This window comes from Lotus japonicus, chromosome 3 (genome assembly GCF_012489685.1).
Source record: "Lotus japonicus ecotype B-129 chromosome 3, LjGifu_v1.2".
NCBI lineage: Eukaryota > Viridiplantae > Streptophyta > Magnoliopsida > Fabales > Fabaceae > Lotus > Lotus japonicus.
The window spans coordinates 86,988,534-87,009,728 of record NC_080043.1 but is presented as its reverse complement, the minus strand read 5'-3'; the positions used below and the strand labels follow the sequence as shown (position 1 = coordinate 87,009,728).

At 37.4% G+C, this 21,195-nt stretch overlaps 2 protein-coding genes across 2 annotated transcripts; one reads left to right on the top strand and one right to left on the bottom strand.

Annotated features, from left to right (window-relative positions):
• The first annotated feature begins 932 nt into the window (after positions 1-932).
• LOC130744923 (uncharacterized) lies at positions 933-3,122 on the top strand. The gene is made up of 7 exons (XM_057597084.1): positions 933-1,058; positions 1,194-1,280; positions 1,448-1,657; positions 1,999-2,160; positions 2,333-2,386; positions 2,468-2,617; positions 2,739-3,122. Exons 1-7 carry the CDS (start codon positions 933-935, stop codon positions 3,120-3,122), a joined length of 1,173 nt encoding a protein of 390 aa, XP_057453067.1.
• Positions 3,123-4,705: 1,583 nt separating this feature from the next.
• On the bottom strand, positions 4,706-8,876 carry LOC130744922 (uncharacterized). Its single transcript, XM_057597083.1, has 6 exons — positions 8,690-8,876; positions 6,223-7,730; positions 5,953-6,126; positions 5,219-5,854; positions 4,927-4,983; positions 4,706-4,831 (listed from the first exon to the last, which is right to left on the bottom strand). The coding sequence occupies exons 1-6, from the start codon at positions 8,874-8,876 to the stop codon at positions 4,706-4,708; spliced, it is 2,688 nt and encodes an 895-aa protein (XP_057453066.1).
• Positions 8,877-21,195: the final 12,319 nt, after the last annotated feature.

Here is a 21,195-nt window from a genome sequence, read left to right as displayed (position 1 = left end):
ACCCAATTCGATTTTAATATTTATGTAATTTTTTTTGTTGAGACTTGAGTCTTCAACATCGAGACAAAAGTCGCTAATCACGTTATCGTGGTGTTTGCCGTAAGTAACAAGTGACTTACCACAAAATGCGATTCTTTCCCATAGACAAGGATGGAACCCTTGATCTTATGCTTAAGAAATGATGAGAGCAAAAATCACGCCACACCTTGTGGTTATATATATATATATATATATATATATATATATATATATATATATATATATATATATTACTTTTATATATTTTAATTTTTATTTCCTTTACTTATAATGTTCATGCATTAATATATTAAATGTTGCATTTATTAATTGTTCAAGTGGCTTTTACTTATACACTAGGAATTATGGGAAAAAATGGGAATAGTGTGAAAGAAAGGAGTAATCAATTTCTTGTTTTATTTACAATATTTTTGACATTACATAAAATTTATTATTGGTTAGTTTTTAATATAGAATGTTATTAATAACTAATTAAAGTCAATTTTAATTATTATTATTATTTAAAAATCTCTAGTTGGGATAATATGAAAAATAGAAAAAGTTCATAATTAGTAATTAATATAATATAATGAATAATATAAAAAGTCATTAATAACCAATTAATAGTATTGTTAATGTGAAAGTCAAGCCAATTTTATCTTTATTTTTTTCTCAAGTTGTCATTCATAATGAGAAAAGGAAAAGTTGTACAATTAGAAATTACTAAAATAGTTAATATAAATATTTATTAGTAACTAAGTAATATTGTATTCTCTTTATTTACAATATTTGTATATTGTTATAATAAATGTATAATTTAATACTTGTTCATGTGACTTTTACATATATATAGTGGCATAAGCTTGCACACATAACTAATATATATCAATAACTAAGATTGTTTTAAGGAAATTATGAAAATAATATTTCTCTTTCTGATTGTTAGTTTTTGTGTACAAGGCTATGAAATTGATGGAGGAAGAATACACAAACCAAAGAAACAACAATTTCATAGATTACATGACCACCAAAGCACCCAGGTATTGCATTCTTAACTTGTCCTATCTAAAGTCTTTGATTTATTGCTGACTTATTTTTTTTAGAGCAAAAAGGATTTATTCAAATTCAAAGGATATTGCTGACTTATTTAAATCACATATGCTTAATAAATGCAGGGTTCAATAGATGATGATTTTGATTGCGTTGAAATTTATAAGCAACCTGCTTTTCAACACCCTTTACTAAAAAATCACAAAATTCAGGTAAATATCCTTATTGTTTGAGCCTTTCTTATTGTTTTCCATTCTTATGTAACCATCACCGGACCTTGCACGAGGAAATCATTTTTTGTATTAATTCTTATATCCTTTATCTTTTTAGATTTTAATTGTAAATTTTGTATCTAATATATTTTTCTCATTTAACAAAGCTTTTTCCAACTTTTATGAGGACTCGCATGCAAAATAGATCATCTTACCTTGGTAAAGCTAACAAAGATGAAAATTCCATGAGAGGATGTCGTCCCGGTAAAGTGCCCATTATCAAGACAACAATGAGACAGAAGTTGAAAACTCATCCATCTTCAAGATCCGAACTTGATAATTTTACTCAATATTCTAAAAGTTACCCTGGGCATCATGTAAGTCGATTAATTTTAAGTATTTTGTTTTCAAACTTTTTATTTGATTGATTATTATTAAAATATTTATATAGAAAATCATTTTGGTTTAAAAAATATAGAAACATTACTTTATTTTTTTTACTCTTCCCTATTTAAATTTTCATTACTATACTACCTAACATATATTTTCAATTTAAAACACATTTAGTTATAAAAGAAGCAAATAAGCTGGTCTAATGTGTAATTATTGTCAATAATGCTGACTTCATAATTAATTATATTTTCATTATTAAATCTTTTAAACTAATTATTACATATAAACATGTCTACTCATTTTCTCATATCTTATCCTCCTCTAGTTTGCTACCCTGGATACAACCCAGGATATAACGTTTCATGGAGCAAGTGCAGCTATTAGCACGTATAATTTATCGCTTCATGCAAACCAATATAGCATATGTGGATTTTGGATTCAAAGTGGTCCACCTACAGAACTCAATAGTATACAAGTCGGAACCGGTGTAAGTGACTTCTTATCTTGTTTATGATTTTTTTAGGTTTCATAACATAGTAAAACTTTTGAGAATAATGTTATAATTTAAATGACCTTATTTAATTTGTTCTTAATTTTTTTCCTTTATTTTATTTATTCTATGTATTTTATTTCTAATTATAATAACATTATTGTGCAAGATTCATCCTAGCTTGTATGGAGACCATCAAATACGTTTAACTGCACATTGGACAGTAAGACTTATAAATTAATGGATTGTATTTTCTTTCTAAATTACATAATATGTTTATGCTTTTTTAAATAAATACATGCAGGCAGATGGCTATCATAAAACTGGATGTTTTAATCAACTATGTCCAGGTTTTGTGCAAGTCCATTCACAATTTAGCTTAGGAGAAGTCTTAAAGCACAGCTCTGTTATTGGATCAGAAGAAAAATATTTATCAGATATAAAAGTCAAACAGGTAACATAATTTAAATATATACGGCTGTAGCAAATTGATAATCTATTGACCTAGATTTAAAATCCTCTTAAATATGTCTTTGGGAAATATCTTCATTTTTTAATTGAATCATTATTTGTAGGATAAATTCACAGGTCATTGGTGGTTGTTTGGTAGTCTTGATCATATTCCAATGGGATATTGGCCTAAACAAATATTTACTCACTTAAGTAAGGGTTCGTCTTTGGTTAGATATGGTGGTGAAACATTTGCTCCGCCCAATACGATTAGTCCCCCAATGGGTAGTGGAAGATTGCCTCAAGAGTTATTCAAAAACTCGGGTTACATTGCAGATCTAATGATTGTGGATTCAAATTACAATGAAGTTGAAGTAAATTCCAAGTACATGAAGCCAAATTGTGACACAACATCTAATTGTTATGACGTGTTGTATCATGGTTATGAAGGACCTTTTTATCGCCAAGCCTTTCTCTTTGGTGGGCCAGGTGGGCAATGCGGTATATGATCATATTCAAAACTTTATTTAATAAAAGGTTGTTTATTATAGATTTGGATTCTTGGAAGTTGGAACTTAGTATGAATAACAATAAATATATATTTATGTTCAGTTGAATAAAAGTTTGAGGAAATTAAATTGATGTTAAAATCACATAATACATTTTCGTAAAACGTTTCATCCATCTATTGGTTCTTAATTACAAAAATAATTATTTCAATTTTACACAATAAATTAATTCAGACATAATATCGCAACCAAAAAATTTGCATCAATACTTCAATTCCCTCCTTCAGCCATCTATTCCCCTCTTTATAGTGAAACCCCTTCAACCATATATCCCCCTATTTAATGTGCTGGTGTCTTTTCCAATGTTTGGTAGAAATTAACTTTTCCTCATCAATGAATTATATGACGACTATTTGTTCACCAAAAAAGAGTATTCAAACCGACACTAATCAACAAAAAACCGACACAAACTGTGACATCCCTCCTAGATGCCAACTATATTACTCTTATGCAATAACTAATACTTTTAAATATCAAATACCAATTAATGTCTAGCATTATGTTTCTATTATGGAATAAAATAATTGGCCCTTGTACTTTGGCCTAATATCAACAATGTCTAGCCTGTGTGAGAATAAGGACTCTTAAATCAAGGTAATAATTAATATGAATGGATCTTATATGTTATGTCTTGAAATATTTTTTATATAAAGGATGGTCCCTTCCAGGTTCGGTATACCCTTAGTATATCTAAAAGACCTTGATTTTTGGAATTACTAAATGGTTAATTTCTGACCTACGCCTCGGTTTTTATGCTGGCGTAAAGATATGCGTGTGCTAAAACTTGCAAGTAAAACAATATATATATATATATATATATATATATATATAAAGTCGTAACCACTTTGAATGTCTGAATTGTATTTACAGCGTGACTACAATTCGGAAGATTCGAAGACAATTTCTCGCTGTAAAAATACTAATTAAGCCCTGATTCTTAATCGGAGCGGGAATAAGACCTGTCAGGATTCTGATTATGAATGTGTGTACAATTTCGAAACTTCTAAATGTAATATCTAATGGTTTATTTCCAGAACCCGGGAAAGTTTTCCTCAACCTCCACAAAGGTTTTTTAGGGAACTTTCATGTCACGAAGTAAAGAGTTCGGGACCCGTTCTGAGATTTTTCTTTTTCTATATATATATATATTGAAAACGAAATGAATATTATTAAGTAAATGCTTGAGTCAAAATAACTCAAGACAAAAGCAAAGTACAATCTGAAACAGAAAGGTTCCTGACACTGAAACAGATTGGTTCCTGACAAAACTATGTGCAAAAAAGGGCACCAAACCCACCACCAACCCGCATGATGGCTTCTAACGTATTCCCAAGAAAGAGCCTCGTTAAAACCTTACTGAGAAAAACCCATTGGGAAAAAACCCAGTAAGGAAAAAGAGTACCACCAACTTGGGAAAGCCACCCTGCTACTAGAAAACATGAAAATTAGCTCAAACAGCAGCTGAAATTCGTATATAGTAAAAACAGCAGCATTCTGAATTTTCTGTAACATGTAAACAGCCATCAGAGACAGAATCCAGGCGAAACAGCAACCAGAAACAGCAGCCAGACAAAACAGCAACAACAACAATCAGCAAAACAGACAGCAAAAACAACAACAGCAGCAGCAGCAAACATCAGAACATAAATCTGCAACAGCAGCAACAGCAACAATAGAAAACAGCAAACGACACCCAGAAAAATAGCATCCAGCAAGCCCAAACAGCAAACAACAACCAGCAAACCAGCTGCAAAATTGGGCCGAAAAATTCCACAGCCAAACTCTCCCTTAGCTTGTGGCCCTGCAAAAACAATAAGTACTAAACAAAAGCCCAAAAAATTATGTCATCCTTGTTGCCCAGCATAGTGCCAAATTGGCACCTCACGAAAACATCCCTCCTTTGCTAGTTCATCCGCCTCCATGTTCCCCTCCCTCAAAATATGGGACACCCCACAACACCCCACCAATGGAAATAAATAGTCAATCATATTCAACTCATTAGTTAAATTCCAAGGTCTGTTTTTTGATCCGCTCACCCAATCCACAACAAGACTTGAGTCAATCTCAATTTCTACCGAGCATACCATGAACTGCTGATAAAATAATAAGGCATACAAGATTGCCAAAACCTCCGCCTCATCCGCTCGTCTTACCTCCACCTTTCTAGAAAATTTCCCAATCACCTTCCTCGCATTGTTCCTCAGAATCCCCCCAATGCCTGCTTTTCCTGATTGGAAAGAACCATCCACATTGAATTTCAAAGTCGTTCCTTGAGATGGTTTCCAAGGTATGACAGGCCGCACACTACCCTTAGAATGTAAATCAATTTTTGAGAAACCCCTTGCAAACTGATTTACATCATAAGGACAATCTTGCCACCAAGCTCTTATCCAAGTAAATAATAAAAATACATGAGACTCCCAAATGGCTTTTGCATCAAAAAGTTTTTCATGGAAAATCACATTATTCCGAGCCATCCATATCTCCCAGCACAATGCATAAGGAATCAACTCCCACAAAATTCTTGAGGTATTTTTGCGTAACAGGCTCCATTCAGCCAGCAATGTTGAAACTAATTCTGGAGCAGAACCACGTAGTGCCCTCCCTCTGTAACACAGCTGTCCATAGCATCCAAATCCGGGGACAATGCAAAAAAAGATGAGCCACCGTCTCTGTTGTAAACAAGCCAAAAATTGCAGAACGCTCCATTCTCTAAGACCACCCCCCTTTGTTCCAAATTCTCCTTCGAAGCAATTCTGTTTTTCTGCACCTGCCACAAAAATAAAGCAATTTTTGAAGGTAAAATAGGCTTCAAGAATTGAGGGACATACCATCCCTCCTCAGTGAACCACCGAGCTTCCACTACTGCACACATAGACTTAACACTGTATAGTCTCATATTATCATGTTTCCAAATGAGCAAATCTGTATCCGCTGTCTCCCCCTGTTTGGGAACCAAAGTCTGAAGAAGTGCCTACAAATCATGATACTGTTGTCTCTCCCAACCCAGAAAATCACGTACAAAGGCAATATTCCATACCCACTGAGGACCTACAACCGTGCCACACTCCCACACCAATGCCCTTTTATTTACTGCCAAAGCAAACACCCGAGGGAAAGCCACTCGAAAAGGCACAGAGCCTACCCACATATCCAACCGGAAAAATACACCACTCCCCCTCCCTATATGGCAAGCTATCCCATCCCTAAAAACATTTCCCACTAGCCCACTATCACGCCAAATGCCATACACATCTGCCAAAGGCTTAGATAATTTTTTCACATCAGCAGGATCAACATTAAAAGATATCAGCTGTAGTGGTAAGCCATATTTTTTACAAACCACCTCCCTCCATAGTGCATCTCCCTCCCTTCCAAACCGCCACACCCACTTCAAAAGCATATCCTTATTTTTCCACTCAAGGAAACCAACTCCTAATCCTCCAAACCGAGTACCCTTGCATAAATCTTCCCATGCTACCCACATGATTTTATTTTCACCGGAAGGGCCTCCCCATAAGAAACGACGCATAATCTTCTCTATCCGTTGAATTATCCCCTTTGGAGCTTTGTAAAGAGCCATATAGTACAATGGAATAGCATTCATAACAGATTTTATCAATACTAATCGCCCACTTAAAGACAAAAAGCGGGAACTCCATAAGCCCAGTTTTGCAGTCATATTTTCCAGCACCGGATTCCAGAAAGACAATCTTCTAGGATTACCACCCAATGGAGACCCAAGATAAATGAAAGGTAGTGTACCTATTTTAAAATTCCACCAAGATGCAGCTTGCTGAACCAAAGAAGGATGAGCATTCACCCCGTACACCGCTGATTTATTAAAATTTACTTTCAAACCTGAACTGTATAAATAAGCTTCAATTGCCATAGACAAAGTCTGGAACTGAAACTCATCACAGTTAGAAAACAGCAAAGAATCATCTGCAAACTGTAAATGATTTATGCGGAACCCCGGCACCAATTCCACTCCACATGGTGCATCCCCTTCTAGTAGCTGATTAAGCATGCAAGACATCCCATTTGCCACAATATTAAATAGTAAAGGTGAGAGGGAGTCACCCTGACGCAATCCCTTCTGAATATTGAAAAAATCAGAAGGCGAGCCATTAACCAGGACCGCCAAAGAAGCTGTAGAAACACAAACCTGCATCCAACTAATCCATTTTTTCCCAAAACCCATTTCCTGCAGAAGCTCCAGCATAAAATCCCATTCAACATTATCATAAGCTTTTGCAAAATAAATTTTAAATAACAAACCTCCTTCTGGCCTTGAAGCCATGGTGTGAACAATTTCATTAGCAATTAAAGAGCAATCTGCAATCTGGAGGCCTGCTGTGAAAGCGAATTGATTCTGACTTAACAAACATGGCAGCACCGAACTCAGACGCACAGAAAGGACTTTTGACAACAATTTATAAATACTTCCAATTAAGCTGATTGGCCTGTAGTCTGATATTTGCTCTTGTTGACCCCCTTTAGGAATAAGAGCTATAAAAGTAGGATTTAATCCCCTTACTAGCCGCCCTGTAAGGAAAAAATCATTGAAGAAACAGAGCAAATCATCTTTAATTAAGTTCCAGAATTTTTTGAAAAAATCCTGTTGGAACATGTTGCCATGCATTTTGTCAAAACAACCGATTGTCGAAGCAGATGCCGTGGCATCTGATTCCCTGAAGCTAGGGCATCAGTCTGTAACTTAAGTTTCTGCTGTGGGCCCTCTGAAGATTTGTTGAAGATATGTTTTTGAGTTACTTGAGGAGCAAGTAACTATTCTAGAAGGGTTTTAATTGTGGGTTGTTATTTGTTGAAACAATCTTTGTTAAAAGATTGATTTCTATCTTTACTTGTGCAATAAGTAAACAAAATCTATCAAGGTTACGTTTGGATTTGCTGTTGCTGCAATCTGTTACTTCAGCCCATGCTAACCCTAGAGCCCATGCTAGTTGCTGAAGTCTATAAAAGGATGAAGACCTAAAACATGAAGACACCCGAAGCTATTGAGAGAGATCAAGTGTTTTATGATTTGTGTTTTGTGCTTCGTTCTTTGTTAGTTGTGAATCATCTTTGCTCACTGATTCTATAAAGCAAAGTAGGGTTCTGTGTGTTTGATTTCATTCAAACTCAGATTGTTCATTGTTGTTTACCAATCATCGTGGCAGTGATTGAGAGCAAGTGAGAGGGGCTCTCATACTTAGGTTGAGTATCTAGGTAGAAATACACTAGGTAGATTAGGAAGTGAACTATGAACTGAGGTGTTCATGAGTGTCTGTAATTCCTGAATCTTGAGATAGTGGATTTCCTATCTTTGGGTGCAAACCCTCCAGACGTAGGTGAAATTTTTTCACTGAACTGGGTTAACAATTATTGTGTGTTATTGTTTCTGTCTTTAAGTTCTGTTTTACTATTAAGCGATTGTCGAACCTCTTGTCCCAGCATCGTGCAGGACAATCGTACTACAGGGAACATGAATTACAAATCCATACTGAAACCATCAGGTCTCGGGGCTCTATTTCCATCAAAAGTTTTCACCACATCCCATATTTCCTCCACTGTAAAATCAGCTTCCAAAAAATGCTTTTGTGCATCTGACACCTTGTTTAATTTTATGTTGGAGAACCACGGCCTAGGACCACCATCCTTTCGGAAAAAATTAATGAAGTGGGCTCGCATAGCTTCTTTTATCTCATCTGGGGTAGTTAACAACCGCCCACCATACCTTAGCTGCGTGATGGTTTTTTTACTGTACGTGCCTTACACACACGGTGGAAGTATTTTGTGTTTCTATCCCCCTCCTTCAACCACCTTACCCTTGACTTTTGTAACCATATTCTTTCCTCCTCACGATATGCCCGCGACAAAGCCTCTAAAACCGTCCTTCTCTCCTTATTCAGAACCTCTGAACCCCCCTCAGCGTCTAACTCACCCATCACCTCCTGTAATCTCTTCTCTAAATTTGCAATTTTTTCTACTCCCCACGCACCCTTCTTCCTACGCCACTCTCTAATTTTTCCTCTCAACCCTCTTAGCTTTTGTTGCAACACATAACCCGACCACCCTTGATACACAACAGACCTCCACCAAGACTCCACTAAGTCGTTAAAACCCTCCTTATCAACCTAATGGTTAAAATAATAAAATGGCTTAGGTCCCGAATCAGACACCCCAAAAAACAAACCCACCGCCCTATGATCAGACACATTCCAAGGTAAAACAGATTGAGAAATATTAGAGAACGTTACCAGGACCTCATCAGACACCAACCAACGATCCAAACGACTCTAAATCCCGTCATTACGGCTGGAAAACCAAGTAAACTCTCCATTATTCAGTGGCAAATCCATTAAATTGCTGTCTTGTACAAACTGCTGAAAGGATGAGTCACTCGCATCCAGAGCACGCCCTAAAGAGCGTTCAGAGGCCAATAGCACCGCATTAAAATCTCCCCCTATACACACTAGACCTCAATGGCGCAAAACCCATTGCTGTAGAGCTTCAAAACAAAGGCTTCGATCCGTCACAAAATGAGGACCATAGACATTTCCAATCAACACTGTGTGATCAGTATTAGGCAACTTCACAGTCAGCAGAATAAACCAAGTTTCTATAGCCACTGTCAGGACCTGCAAAGAATTTTCCCTCCACAAACACATCAAACCCCCAGCTGTTCCAACAGAACTAGATTCAGCATGCTACATATTCAAACTTTTAGTCCAAGAAATTACTGTTCGCTCCCGAAGTTCATTCAGTTTGGTTTCCTGCAACAGAACCAATTCTAGTTTCAAATGCAAATTTTTTTTTTCACTGCCTCACACTTCGTTGTTCCTCCTAACCCACGGACGTTCCATGTCAGCCAAGGTCCTGACATACTAATTAAGATGTGGATGATTTTGGCGTATTTGAGTTTCTAAGCCACGAAGCATCTGAGCCTCTGATCCTCGCGGTTTCAAACCCAAACGTTTGCCAAGTAACCATGTGCTCTGAGCTCTAGTTGACATTCCATCCTCCCCGGGCACCGGCTCTAGAAAATCAAGTGGAAGGGGCTTCGGTTTGTTCTTATTTCCCTTTTGACGTCCCCGCTGTGAAGACTTCTTTAATGAATTTGTGTTTGGTGTGTTCTCTTCTGCCTGATTCACAGGATCAGCAGCAACAACAACAGGCGTGATTGGGTCAGGAACAGCAAGAGAATATGAGCATGGTGAGCGTGGAAATTCTATATTCTCGAGTGAAGAAGCTAGGCGCATAGTAGCCTCTGGACTTGCACGTTGTCGAATGATTTGGTGAGGGGATGTATGCACAAACACGTCTGTGATGCCCTTAGCCTCAGAAACTGGCAAATTTGCAACAGATACAGCAAAATCCACGAAGCTGTTTTTCTGATTTTGGACGATAGGAAAACACGCTCTATCTCCTGATTTTTTTGTTGGTAGCTGTGGGTCCCAGTTTAATACATTATAAGGCCAAATAATTGATTTTTTATTCAAATCTTCAGGATTGAAAGAGTAACCAATAACTGCAAATCCCCTTCCTTGATTTTGAAAATATTTATCTAATATTTCTTTTTCATTAAAACTGATATCCTTAGTTTTAAATCTGATATCTTCATATTTTAAATTCTCTCTCCACACCTTAATTTCCTCAATTGTGCAACCAAAATTGATGAGGTCCTCCACGCACACATCCCCCAATGCATCAGTGGAAATTGGTTCACTGCGAGTTTGCAATCCCTCCGCCGCTCCCTCCCGATATACCTCATCCTCTTCATCTTAATCAACATCAACTGGAGATTCGTCATCTCTCCCTTCTTCCCCCATGCTTCCATCATTATCGCTCAAGACCTCTTCTGAATTGTAAACTTTTACTGGTGTTGACAGCTTCTCCTGTACAGCCCCATAATCATAAGCTATAGGATCCTTTTCAACCAAAACAATACAGGACGTACCACTCACATCAACTGCCATGGTAAAACTGTGAAGAATCGGATGATGCGTACGAACCAAGATACGAGCAAAATCAGCTCTATGCCTCAACAACGTAGCTGAATCAGACTGAACATAGGTCCCTAACCTGTTTCCGACAGAAGTAAAGAATGCTTCACTCCACATGCCCAACGGGATCTGCCATAGTCGAATCCAGACTAGTTGAGCCATACCAAAAGAAAGGATTGTGCAGGACTTTATATCATACAGCTTCTGTTCTAAGAAGAAGATGCACTCTGTCCCTCCATCTCCTCCTTCGTTTCAAATTCCAGTATCACCTCATCCGCTCCCAGGGGGATTAAGCGAAAATTGAATAAACCGATCTGACTGAATTGATCCTGTAATATTTCCACTGGCATGGTCAATAAGGTGCGTGCCCTAGCACATCTCAGAACCCAGTCTTCATCTATATCAGCCCCAATCACACTTAGTTGACATGTTTCTGGTTGGAATACATCACCTTGCGTCCCTAAATTTATTTCTCTTGCTGGAGACGGTTCCTGGTTTTTCCCCAGCTGTTGTACTTTTGGTCTCCACACTTTCCGTTGATCATTTTTCCTGGGTTGAGGAGCCACAGGTGTGCGCAATGGTCTCTGAATATTCGATTTTTGGACCACCAGGTATGTACCTCATCATCTCGATGAAAACAAAGGAAACCAAAGCGAAAACGTCGATGATACTTTTTCTTCTGCTGAATGAAAACACTCTACAATCGTCTTGCCTTTTCAAAAATTGAGCGTAATTTCTGAGCTGTCATTCTATCACCTAAACCATCCACAAAAACTGAGAATGATTCAGTTTGATGTTTGGTTCTTTGTGGCCCATTAATTCTTGACTGGATTTTTGAATCATGATGTTGCCTATGTTGTTGCACATTAGCTCCCCTTTGGTTAAAACGTGATTGCTGTCGATTTAGTTGTTTATCGGTTTCTCTCCAAAGTCCTCCATGGTCAGCAAATCTACCATCTCTTTCTAGTTGCTTACTGGTCTGTCTGTTACCGGCACGATCAGCTCCATAGCTCCGGTGATATTGCTGTTGTTGTCTTCCGATGGATCCCGTGTAGTGGTGGTCCCGCCGCCATCGTGGAATCTCCACCCGCCGCCGTGCAAAGTTTGCCTCCGACTGTCTCCATGGCCGGTGCCATCGCGCCGGTGGCCTCCAATCAGAGCATTTCTCTCTAGCCTCTCTCATCTCCCTTGAACCACTAGTATTCTTCACATACATATATATATATATGGGGAATGCCAACTTACTCCCACTTGTTTTTTAGAAGGAATAAGTTAGCACTCAACACCTTTCTATTTGGACACATTTAACCCCCACAATTTTGTTTTTGGAAAGAGTTTGGTAATGGTATATTTGTAATTTCGTACCAAACAAAGTTAATGATTTTTCTCTCTCCTCATTAACACCTTTCAGTTTTCACCTCCCCTTCCACTACTTCTCTTCTCGAATGGCGGCCAGCAGAGAGGGCGAGGCAGTGGTGGGTAACAGAGGTGGTTCCGACAGATTCTAATTTCAATTTTAGTTCTCTTTCTTTACCTATAGAAATTAGTAATTTAATTTACGTTGGGTTTGTATTCTAGAGTGTAACCTTCTATTTTGATTCATTGCATCTTCAATTTTGAAGTCGTAACCACTTCGAATGTATGAATCGTATTTACAACCTGACTACGATTCAGAAGATTTGAAAGACGATTTCTCGTTGTAAAAATACTAATTAAACCCTGATTATTAATCGGAGCGGGAAAAAGACCTGTAAGGATTCTGATTGTGAATGTGTGTACAATTTCGAAACTTTTAAATGTAATATCAATATGTTTTATTTCCAGGACCAGGAGAAGTTTTCCTCAACCTCCACAGAGGCTTTTTAGGGAACTTTCAGATCACGAAGTAAAATGTTCAGGACCTGTTCTAAGATTTTTCTTTTTCTGTTTTGATTATTTTTCCACGAGTAATATTTTTCCAAAAAGGAAATTTTCCCAGACGAAGAAAGATTTTTGGGTAAAAAACATACCGACTATTGCTCCAAGATATTTTCACTTAAGTGGACCCGAGACAAGTGTCAACCTCTTGTGGAGGAACACTTGTCCACTATGTTTGGTGGAGAAGAGCCAATCACTCACCTCCACACACTTTTCCTTCCTTTCCTTATTTAAGTGAAAAACTCACTATTCCACCACCAAAAGAGAAAAAAGGCCGCGAGTGAGAAGGAAAGGAAAGAGGAGAAAAACTTTAAATTTTCTCATCCAGTTTTTGGTCCCAAGCTTTGCCATAAATATGGCTTTAGTCCCTCGTCGGAGTAAAGGTGGGGGTTGGTCCCCAGTTTTTGGCAAAATGATTGGTTTTGGTCCTTCCGGCTGGTTGAGTCAACGTCGAAGCTCCGCTAGCTGATGTGGCTCTTGCCACGTCAATTAATGAGGTCTAGGTGGCTTTTTTTTTCTTTTTCATTTAAAAAAATATAATTAATTTAAAAAGTAAAATTATTTAAAAAAAATCTTAAACAGAAACCCAATTTTATCCTCATCTTCATCTTCAACATTTCTCAGATCAAGAAACCCCACCCTAGATCATTCTTCATCTGCAACTGAAACTCAACCTCCACCCCCACCCCCAAACCGCAACTCCACCCCAACCCTCCACCTGCAACTGAAACCTCAACCCCCACTCCCCGTCCCCACCCTCTGTGGCAGATCAAGAAGCTGATCTTTGAAGTTCGAACCTTCGATATGGTGGCTTGGTGATGCAAGCTTCGATCGAAGGTGAGACGAAGGTCGTGGTGGTCGGTGAGGGTTCGTCAAACGCGCACCGCCGCGACATTTATGCTCTGAAATCGCGCCGCCACCATCATCGTCATGGAGACCAGCCACCGTAGTTTCCAGATCTGGGTTGGGGCTTTGAGGGATAGGGATTCAGTTGGATCTGGGTTGGGGGTTTGAGGATGCCATAACCATGGTGTTTTGACAGTGAATAAAAGGTTGGATATGGGGGAATGGGTTGTTAAACGTTGCAATTTTGAGGAAGAATCAGTGGCGGCTGCTGCTGTTGGTGGTGGTGGTCTTGTGGGCGAGTAAAGAGGATTGTTGCTGGGTGAGGTTGTGGGGTTTGAAGATGAGGAAGGAGGAAGACGTTGAATCCGACGAGGGACTAGAGCCATATTTATGGCAAAGGTTGGGGACCAAAAACTGGATTAAACCAATTTTCTTCTTGATTCTTAAGTGATTGTGAGTGGATCTTGGAGATAGAGGTGGAGAGCAAGCTTGTGCACCACTTGGGTCTTCACACCCTTTTCTTCACTACCATTTTCATAATCTTCTTCATATTTTTTTCTGTTTTCTTTAAACGGTAATCAGTTAAAAATGTTTTGTTTTCTTTAAAAATAAAAAAAGTAAATGAACAAACCAAACATGATCTAAATATTTCATAAGGTACCCAAATATTACTTGTATACAATTCTAGATTGCTCGTTGATTATTTATTTGTTAGGTGTTTGTTGTGGTACTTTAAGTCAGGTTAAGATATGATACCTAAAATGAGTTAACATAGTAATAAAGACTCATGTATCACATGAGTCAATAATTGTATTTTCCAATAATGTACTTTAAGATTAATTGTGTGATTCAATCAGTGAAAGCATCTCTCTTAATTGAAACCATGTCGTTCAAGCCCAATGCTAGGATCGAGGTTCGTGTTAACCGCTTCAAGAGAGTGGACGCCAACAACAAAAGTCACCAGATGACAGTTGTGTTGCATAGTGAAAGAGAGCACTATTGCATCATAATTATAACTACAAGAATCATAATTTTTATTACCACATATCATTAGTCTATTGAACCGCCTAATGTAGATATCACACTCTAGAAAATACGGGTACCTTAAAATTCACTTTATTGATTTACCAAAATATACATAAACGGACATATTTGACACTAGAGATGTGGTGTTCCATAAGCATGCTTCCATACAAAACAAATCCTACCAGCATCAGTTCAATCATGACTAGCTCTAGAAATTGAATATTATCACTTTTAATGTATGAGATTATGTGCCCTTGTGAATCACCATAAGTTCATCCGATGCCCTGTCTATTGTAATACTCTTATGAAATGAAAAGAAAAAAGTATTGAAGTGTAGATCCGCAAGTGCAAAGTCAAGTCTTTTAGATATGCCTAGCCACGTGTTTTTCTACATCAAGTGTATTCTCATTAAGCACAATACACCCCACACAGCCACACTGAAACATGGTCGTGTCTAGGCTCTGAAGTACGTCGCAAGCAGATGCTCAACTTTCATTGCTTCATCATGAAAAATCAAGGTATAAAATTCATCCACCTGAACCTAGGCAAGTTTAAAACATTGAGATATCACAAATCATATGCCTTTCAAAAAAAAATGCTTCAAGCAATATTTTTCAAGGTCACGTGAGCATTTAAGAAACAATAATCTTATGTTTTTTCAAGGTCACACTTGGACTTGAATTTTGGACTAATGCATATTTTTTTTTCTTAAATACTTTAGAGGTCCCTGAAATATTGTATGACGTATGAAAATAAGTCTATAAAAAATGTTTTTCCGATTTGGAATCCCTGAATTTTTTTTTAATCTAAATAAGTCCCTACTCATGTTCTGTGCTTATGTGGCTCTTATTTTACCCCGTCATCAATTCCAAGTATATTTTTTATTTTTCTTATATTCCAACCGTGTTAAATGAATTATGATTAACTAATAAAGTTTAAAATTAATCCCTAATCCATAATCCCAAAAGCCTAAAATCTCGTGTGTTAGGTGCTCCACTAACATCACCACCTGCTCCATATCCACCATTAAAACAGAGGAAGAACCCAATCACCCAAATTGGGTTTTTCAATTCTCTCACCTTAATCACCTCTCACTTAGAACCCAATCACCCCTCACTCAGAACCCAATGTCTCTCACCTTAATCCCTCATTCAATCACCCAAATTCATCCATTTCTAATTCAAACTCAGAACCCAGAAAAATTCCAACCTTCACATAGACAGAGATCCAAATATTGCGGTTTAAAAATCAGTGTTTTTTAAGGTTAAAAGTTGAAACTTTGAATGCAAAGGTGGAATTCGATCTGAAGTTTGCGATGGAAAGTGCACGACGTGGTAGTGGTCTGTCGTATCTAGATCTCGCTCCGTCATTTCTTGGCCCCTCGCACCGCGCCGCTCCATCTCCCCTTGTCGACTCAATCCCGATCCCTCTCTTCCATTGTTAATGGGTCATTTCAAAATCAGAACTTTTGGACTATTATGATGAATTTGGAGGTGAGGTGGTGGTTGGGGTGCGCTAGTTGGATTTGGAGGTTGGTTTTTGGGATTTTGGTGGTTGGGGTCTTGGGGATGGGGGTGGGTTGCGATGGAGTTTTTACGGTGGGGTTGGGGTTGGGGGTTGTTTTTGGGATTTTGATGGTTGGGGGTGGGTTGCGATGGAGGTTTGGCAGTGGGAGTGGGAGTGGATGAATGATGAAGATGAAGAGGATGAAGATGAAAATGAACTCATCATAAAGATGAATAAGAATTGCATAGTGAATAATAATTTGTTTTCTTCTGATTTATTTGTTAGGGATTAGGGATTAATTGATTTAGGAATTAATTTTAAAAATTATTTGTTAATTATAATTTATTAACACATGTGCAATAAAAGAAAAATAAAAAATCCATATGGAATTGATGATTGTGCAAAATTCGAGCCACATAAGCACATAACACGAATAAGGACTTATTTAGATTAAAAAAAATTCCAAGGATCCCAAATCAGAAAAGAAATTCAGGGACTTATTTTCATAAGTCAATATAATTTCAAGAACCTACAGAGTATTTAAGCCTTTTTTTATATATAGGAAAATGTTAGTGGTTAGTTGTTAGTAAGTTAGAAAATTCCTTACAAAATTATGCATGTGATATGATGAATTAACTCATGGCTAAGATTGCCATTCTCTGATGTGCTTTTTCAAGGTATAAAATTGATTTACAATGGTTCAATAAACTCATCCAAGAAAGGTCATTTATTAAGGACTTCAATGATCACCTTATAATTAAACAACACAGTACACGAACTGAAACAAATGAGTGACTTTAAACTTAACGAATTAAAACTACTGGAATCCCAATCAAAGTTTGCAAAACTAAAAGCCTCCAAATTAACTAACCTCCAGGGATCCTCACCATGAATATGACAATAATGCTTGATTTGTTGAAGTCATAAATGAGAATAAAACCGGAGAAATTAACAAATTAAAATTAGACTGACAAAATTGAGCATATATCAAATCAATATCAAGGTACTACATAAGTTTTAGAAGAAAACGAATTAAACACATGAAAGTTGAAACTAATTAACGGGATCATATGGTCTTAATTACATTAACAAGAATAAAAACATCATCAATTGTTGTCCAACACATTGCTTCTGTATTCAGTTCCCTGTTTTAAATCTTCTTCGATCTCTTATGTTTTATGTCCTCAGATGCCCACTTAGCCTTCACAGATGATTTCCATGCCAGCTCAAAGTTGTCACTAAGCCTCCTTCCAATTTTGTGAATTTCACTTCTGGGAGGGTACACCAATGCATGAGAGAACACATTCCGCATGAGAGTACAACCAATTATGCAATTTGGATTCAATGTCCACAAATCCTAATATTGGCTTCTTCTTCTTCATCAATAACGGAGTCTCACTCTCGGAGTTATTAGGATCAGGAGGGTGTTTGAAATCCCAACCATCTCTTCCAATCATCATCCGCTTCAAGATCACCCAACACTTATTCTTTTTGTAACGCTCCATCATCACCACCTTCTTGCATTTGAATGCAGACTCCTCAGACCCTGTTCTTGAATCAGCCAAGTTGATTTCTCTATTTTTCGTAGGTTACTCTGTGTTCTAGGAAACCCTGGGTACGGACGACCGGGGTAGACCCTGGGACAGATACCTAATAGGACAACCACCATCACTGAGGGACGATCACCTAACCAGACGGTCACCACCGCCCCCTCGCCCCACATAGGGCTGACGGACGGGTCTTCCCCTTTAGTACAGGACAACCGTCGGTCCCACTACGTAGGGGTTGACCTAGGCCAACCACCCCACGGTACTAGTGGTTGGGCACGGATCCCGAGGTACCCTAGGCCGTTGGATCACAGCTTTGCGGCAGAGAATCCAACGGCCGTGGATGATCCAAGTACAAGCCATGCATGTCGTTGCATGACTCCAACCCTAATCCCTCTACTTGTATATAATTAAGGGGGGCTTCCCCCCCTTGTCAAGGTAACATATTCTCTTCAACCCTTCTTGCTAAACTCTCCACCTTCCATTACTGACTTAGGCATCAGAGTCCCTTGCAGGAGCCCCTCCCGGGAACGTCCAGCTCGAAGGCTCACCACCTCCCCTCCTTCACTCCTCTACCCCCCCAGTTTCCGGGTAGTTTGGCCGCCCCCCGATCACTCTGTTTTTATCCATTTAGGACTTGTTCTAGTACTTATTGTAGTGGTTGCCACTGCAGAAACAATCTTGCAATGAGAACCCTTCTATAACCCACACTCTTCCTCATACCCAACGTTGTTGCAGTGACAATCCTTCCTCTCACGTTGATCTTCATACACGTTTCTTGAATGAATTTTCAAGATTTTACTTTCTAGCTTTGAAGAACCATCCAGTAGTTTCTTGAGAATCCATACACATAGAGGATGAAAATGAAGGCCCATGCTGTAGAGAATGAGGATATATAATGAAGTTTTATGATGAGTAATTTTCTAGGTTCTAATGACACTGCCATTACCATTGGAGCCTTTTGAAGTGCAAAGAGAAAGAAATAGCGGTAATCAGGGAAAATTGTGATTTGGAAATTAAATGCAAGATCAAAAAAATCAATAAAAAAATCTTGGTGCTTGCTGTGGTACCTTAAGCTAGATCAATGTATGATATTTAAAATGATGTGTAGCAATAAATATACATGTTTTGATTGAGTCATACATGCTCTAAATAATGTGTATCAATAAAAAAACATACATGTTAGTACATGTTGCCTTGCATTTTGTCAAAACAACCGATTGTCGAAGCAGATGTCGTGGCATTTGATTCCGTGTAGCTAGGGCATCAGTCCTTAGCTTGAGTTTTTATTGTGGGCCCTCTGAAGATTTACTGAAGATATGTTTTTGAGTTACTTGAGAAGCAAGTAGCTATTCCAGAAGGGTTTTAATTATGGGTTGTTATTTGTTGAAACAATCTTTGTTAAAAGATTGATTTCTATCTTTACTTGTGCAATAAACAAACCGAATCTTTCAAGATTGCGTTTTGATTTGTTGTTACTGCAATCTGTTACTTCAGCTCATGCTAACCCTAGAGCCCATGCTACCGCTGCTGAAGTCTATAAAAGGATGAAGACCTAAAACTTGTAGACAACCGAAGCTAAAAGAGAGAGAGAGATCAAGTGTTTTAGGATTTGTGTTTGTGCTTTGTCTTTTGTTAGTTGTGAATCCTCTTTGCTCACTGATTCTATAAAGCAAATAAGGGTTTTGTGTGTTTGATTACATTCAAACTCCGATTGTTCGTTGTATTCACCAATCATTGTGGCAGTGATTGAGAGAAAGTGAGAGAATCAAATAAGGGTTTTGTGTGTTTGATTACATTCAAACTCCGATTGTTCGTTGTATTCACCAATCACTGTGGCAGTGATTGAGAGAAAGTGAGAGGGACTCTCATACTTAGGTTGAGATTCTAAGTAGAAATACACTTGGTAGATTAGGAAGTGAACTTTGAACTGTTGTGTTCATGAGTGTCTATAATTCCTGATTCTTGAGATAGTGGATTTCTTTTCTTTGGGTGCAAACCCTCCAGACGTAGGTGAAAGGTTTTTCACTGAACTGGGTTAACAATTCTTGTGTTTTGTTGTTTCTGGTTTAAGTTCTGTTTTTACTGTTAAGTGATTGTCGAACCTATTGTCCTAGCATCGTACAGGACATTCGTACTACAAGGAACCTAAATTACAATACATTAAATTTTAAATGTTAATATTCTTATTATTATTTTAAATGTTATTACTCCTTACTAAATTTTTTTCATCAATCTTATTTAAATAGGTTATAAATATGTTTAATTATTTTGGAGAATTAAAGTAGTTATTATTTGACGGATACGGGGAAAATTGCAATATTTTAATTTGATTGATTTCCAGATATTTAAGAAAATAAAAGGTTTTAATAATCATTTCAGAAATAAGAATTTTTTTTTTCGAAAGCAAAAATTATTAGTATTATTGAGGAAAAAGTCAGAGATATACGGTCCACCTCATGAGTGTAGACCACCAAAAAATAAGAACCAACCCAACCCATAAAAAACTGCCAACCATGTTAGGCTTCAAAGAAGAAACAAAAGTCCTAAAGCCTAAAGATAACCGGCCAAAATATCAAGAAAAAAGACCCAAGGTCCACAAAGATCCCTAGAGAGAGAGAGAGAGAGAGAGAGGGAGGGAGGGAGGGAGAGAGAGAGAGAGAGAGAGAGAGAGAGAGAGAGAGAGGGGGGGGGGGCAATTAATGGGGAAATAGAAAAAAGATAAAAGGAAACTTAAAATTTAAAATGTCAGTTGAGAGAAAAGAGAGAGAAACGAAATTGAGGGAGAAAAATAGACAATTTAGGGGAAATTAATGGGGAAATAGAAAAAAGATAAAAGGAAACTGAAAATTTAAAATGCCAGATGAGAGAAAAGAGAGAGAAACGAAATTGAGGGAGAAAAATAGACAATTTAGGGGAAATTAATGGGAAAAGAAAAGAGCACATATTGGGAACAACTTTTAAAAATAATATTAAAATATAAATAACTTAGAATTTAAAAAGTAATATTAAAATAATATTAAAATATAAATATAAATAACTTAGAATTTAATATTAACTTAGAATTTAATATTTTAATATTAAAATAATATTAAAATATAAATAACTTAGAATTTAAAAATATAGAGATGTCACATCAAGTGATGCTTTCTCTCTCCCACA